The sequence below is a fragment of the Myotis davidii genome, unplaced genomic scaffold (assembly GCF_000327345.1).
Source record: "Myotis davidii unplaced genomic scaffold, ASM32734v1 scaffold333, whole genome shotgun sequence".
NCBI classification, from domain to species: Eukaryota; Metazoa; Chordata; class Mammalia; order Chiroptera; family Vespertilionidae; genus Myotis; species Myotis davidii.
In genome coordinates, this window is record NW_006285266.1 from 208,245 (window position 1) to 212,490 (window position 4,246).

At 50.6% G+C, this 4,246-nt stretch overlaps 1 protein-coding gene across 1 annotated transcript in view; it reads right to left on the reverse strand.

Moving 5' to 3' along the window:
• Positions 1-4,246, reverse strand: part of PARP1 (poly(ADP-ribose) polymerase 1) — a 133,469-nt gene that overhangs the window by 37,125 nt on the left and 92,098 nt on the right. The window contains exons 10-13 of the mRNA XM_015558953.1: positions 4,076-4,216; positions 2,964-3,206; positions 2,658-2,726; positions 2,139-2,446 (exon numbers count right to left, since the gene is read on the reverse strand). Of these exons, the coding sequence (XP_015414439.1) occupies positions 2,139-2,446; positions 2,658-2,726; positions 2,964-3,206; positions 4,076-4,216 (761 nt within the window). The remainder of the gene's footprint in view (positions 1-2,138; positions 2,447-2,657; positions 2,727-2,963; positions 3,207-4,075; positions 4,217-4,246) is intronic.

The following is a 4,246-nucleotide window of genomic DNA, read 5'->3' on the forward strand; positions in this document are numbered from 1 at the left end:
CTCCCCAGTATGGGGTGTGCAGGAGGCAGCCGATCAATGATTCTTTCTCATCATTGATGTTTCTCTCTCTCTCTCCCTCTCCTTTCCTCTCTGAGATCAATAAAAATATATTTAAAAAAAGAATTCCCCCCAAAAGAAACACTCATGAACACACGTGCTCACAGTGAGAGGGGTGTGGCCAGCGAGGGCCCCCATGATCTCATAAGTTGTAGTTTTGCCTCAACTCTGAAGCGACCACTAGGTAAGTGATAGACGTGCTAAGTCGCCTCTCAGCCATGGGCCCTGGGTCTTGTTCAGCTCACTCACCTCGTCTCCTCTCTCCCAGACTCTACGTCCCAGGCAAGTGTTTGGTGTTTTGTGATAAGAATTACGTGTTGCCCAGCCAGTGGGGCTCAGCGGTTGAGCATCGACCTATAAACCAGGAGGTCATAGTTCGATTCCCAGTCAGGGCACAGGCCTGGGTTGCAGGCTCGATCCCCAGTGTGGGGCGTGCAGGAGGCAGCTGATCAATGACTGTCTCTCATCACTGATGTTTCTATCGCTCTCTCCCTCTCCCTTTGTCTCTGAAATCAATAAAAATATATTTTTTAAAAAGAAAAAAAAAATTTGGGGCTTCCTGTTTTCCTGGGCTGTTGCCCAAAAGCATATAAATGTATTCTATTAGGTTCTTTCACCTGGAAATGTGTGGAAGACACCACACTGACCTTTCCTGAGAAACATTTTCTGACCCTAAGAACCCACACAACCCTTTCACTCCACAGCCCAGTAAGTCCAGGCCCCCAGGAAACGCACACATCCACAATCACCATTAGAATTTCTGGTTGGTGGTGGGGAATGTTATTCTCATTGCCGGTCATTTAACAGACCATGACTATTTCTACAAAAAGCCTACTCCTCCTCCTGCGGGACAATATACAGCTAGCTTTTCGAAGGTGTATTTCTATGAGCAAGAAACCATTTTTGACTTTTCAAACCTCTGGCCAGAGTAGGTAATGAACTGAATGACAGTTGAGGTGTATTTCTTTAGAAATGGTCAGTAGCCAACCAAATACTTTGTATTCTTTATGGTCACCTCTGATGTTCACGTTTTATTTATTTTTTTAAAATATATTTTATTGATTTTTTACAAAGAGGAAGGGAGAGGGATAGAGAGTTAGGAACATTGATGAGAGAGAAACATTGATCAGCTGCCTCCTGCACACCCCCTACTGGGGATGTGCCCGCAACCAAGGCACATGCCCTTGACCGGAATCAAACCTGGGACCCTTGAGTCCGCAGGCCGACGCTCTATCCACTGAGCCAAGCCGGTGAGGGCATGACATTCGCGTTTTAAATGAAAGGTCGGTGAAAGGTGAAGAGGGGGGAGGAGCTAAGCTTACACACGGAAGTCAGCAGGGTATAGTGGCAGCGGCGCTGGCTTTTCCTTTCCTGGTTCCCCAACACGGGGTTACCTTCCCCCCAGGAAACCTTTGCATCTCCTGGAGTTACAGTGAGTAAATGAGCTAAAACAGTTTAACCGTTTGGCTGCTGATGTATTTTTTCGGACATATGCCAAAACTGCGGCACTAATTGCGCATGTATGGGAAAAAACGTAAAACACTTTTTATACAATAAACTCACTTGTATTGCTTTGCAACAACAAAAATTAAAAAACACCAATTGTTTACATAAATTTGTTTTAATTAGAAGAGCGCGATAGCGCTCCTTAGCAGTCAAATGGTTAACACATGAAAGTCATTTTTAAAGTATTTTCACCGTGAGAATTCCATGAGTTCCTTCCACGTAAAGTTCCACCCACCCACAGCCCCCACTCCACGCTGGCTGTAATAGGGAGATCGACCAGTGGTGTGGACGCAGAAAGCAGCCCAGCCCCTCAGCACCCCAGAACTGGCCCTCGCCTGGTTCTCTCAGGTTTAAAAAATAACAGCAAAAAGGCATTGTAAACATCTTTAGTAACCAGAGTTTGAAGTAAAATTTAGAAGTTCAGTTCTTGCCGAACTTTACTTGCTGCAGAAGTTTAGAAACACGGGTGAGGTTATGAGAAACTAGAATCTTCAAGGGAATATAAGAAAGGAGTTGGGAGATTATGTGACACCCCCTAAGATGGCCCTCCTGGACCCAGGAGAGCCAGGCTGTCAAGGCAGGGGGCGTCCTTCCTCTCTCACCGAAAGCCTCACGACACCCCACGCTCTTTGTGAGGGGACTGAAGGCCCAGGCACTGAGAACACACGGGTCCTGAGGCTGACGGCACAGCAGAGCGGGCCCACCCTCCGCTGGAGCACAGCTCCCCGAACACCCCGCCCCAGAACACACCTGCTTCCTTTGTCGTCCTCCAGGAGCTGCAGCTTGTAATAGGAGTTGGTTCCTTTAACAATGTCCACCAGGCCCAGCGTGGCACTGAAGACCTTCCCGCCTTTCTCCAGGACGTGCGCAGAGCGTTCCAGACCTGCCCCGGAGGCAGGGCCCCTTAGCTCCTCCTCCAGGGGGGCAGGGTGCTCAGGGGTAAGTAAGGGGTCTGCAGAGTCCACACCCGCTTGAACACCCTAGCGCCACCCCTGGAGGGTCCCCACAGGCGTGCGTGGTCTCAGGACAGGGTGGTGGTGGTGGGAGCCCGAGGGCAAAGGCGGGCCCCACTCTCCCATCATCGGTTTGCTTACCAGAATCAGGATCAACAGCAGCCCCTCCTTTAAGAGTTAATTTCACTGTCTTTTCAGATTTGTTGTTTCCTTGGAAGGGGAGGGAGAAATGTGAACGTTAAATTAAAAGTAAATTAAAAAGGGAAAGCAAGACAAGGGGGTCATTTCCACTTGTATCTCATTATCTCATGCCAACACGGGACCCGTGCGCCTTCCACCACCCAGGCCGTCTCAGGGGCCCATGCAGACGGGGACAGACCGGGACCTAGGACCCAACGGGCCCCTGGCACCCCTGGCTCAGTCCCCAGAGGGCAGCTCAGGCCTCACCTTCCTCTTTGACGGGGGCTTTGCTCTTTTTGGAGACCGCAGCCCCCGACTTCGGTTTTGGGGCCACGACTTCGACAGGCTCCTCCTTCACGGCGGCGCCCCAGGGGGACAGCAGGTGGGCTGAGACCAGCTCCTGGAAGCTCTTGGCTGAGGCAGCCACGTCCTGGAGGAACTCCTCAGACACCACTCGAATGTTGCCCTCTTTTACTTCCTCCATCTTTTTATTCATCTTTTCCACCTCCTCTGTTCAAATCAGGCAGAAAACGGAAGAATAAACAAGTTTAAAACTGATGTCAAATCTCAAATTTCTAGTCATACTTACTCCCAGACCCTCATCACCCACAGCTCGCCTGTCCTCCCAGCCTCATGCTCTGGGGCTATTTCCACAACTGCCTTTCCCAGCAATACTCCTTCTCTACAGCATGATGCGCTAATGCCTCTAGACCAGCTGTGGGCAAACTACGGGCCGGATCTGGCCCATTTGAAATGAATAAAACTAAAAAAGACGGTACCCTTTTATGTAATGATGTTTACTTTGAATTTATATTAGTTCACACAAACACTCCATCCATGCTTTTGTTCCAGCCCTCCGGTCCAGTTTAAGAACCCATTGTGGCCCTCAAGTCAAAAAGTTTGCCCACCCCTGGTCTAGACCATTCTACTGAATGAGAAGTTAGTAACATTCAAGAAAAAGGACCCGGAAGGCAGTATGTTTGGAAAATGCTGCACGCTGTCTCTCTGTCTCAGAGACTTATTACAATGGTCATCAGTGTAATAATGCTGCGAAGAAACCCATTTACCTTTGCTTCACTGCATTTCCCTAGTATACTTCAGCTGCAAACTTTTGTTTTGGCAGCAAACCTACTAATCCCTGTGGCACAGCGCCGGTGACAGGAGTGAGAACAGCAGCCTCAGCCTTTAGCGGGAGAAGGACCTGAACCCGCTCCAGTCGGAGCAGCGGCACCAGGGGCACACGCTGGCCACCCTTCCCTAGAGCAGAGCAACCGCGCCGTCCGCGACACGCTGCCCGCCCTCAGCCTGCCCCCATTCAACCCTCGGCACGATCCCAAGAGGTGGCGCGCCATCTCGGGCTGCAACGGGGCTGCACTCACTCTTGGTGCTGATGCACAGCGAGGCCTTGTTGGCCGTCCCCGTCAGCTTCCCCCCGAGTTTCTCGACGGCGGCCTTCACCTCGTCCTTGTTCTGGGAGAGCTTCCCGAGAGCCAGGATCTTCATGTTGGACAGCGGCTTATCTGGGACGGAGAACAGAACCGTGAGGCAGG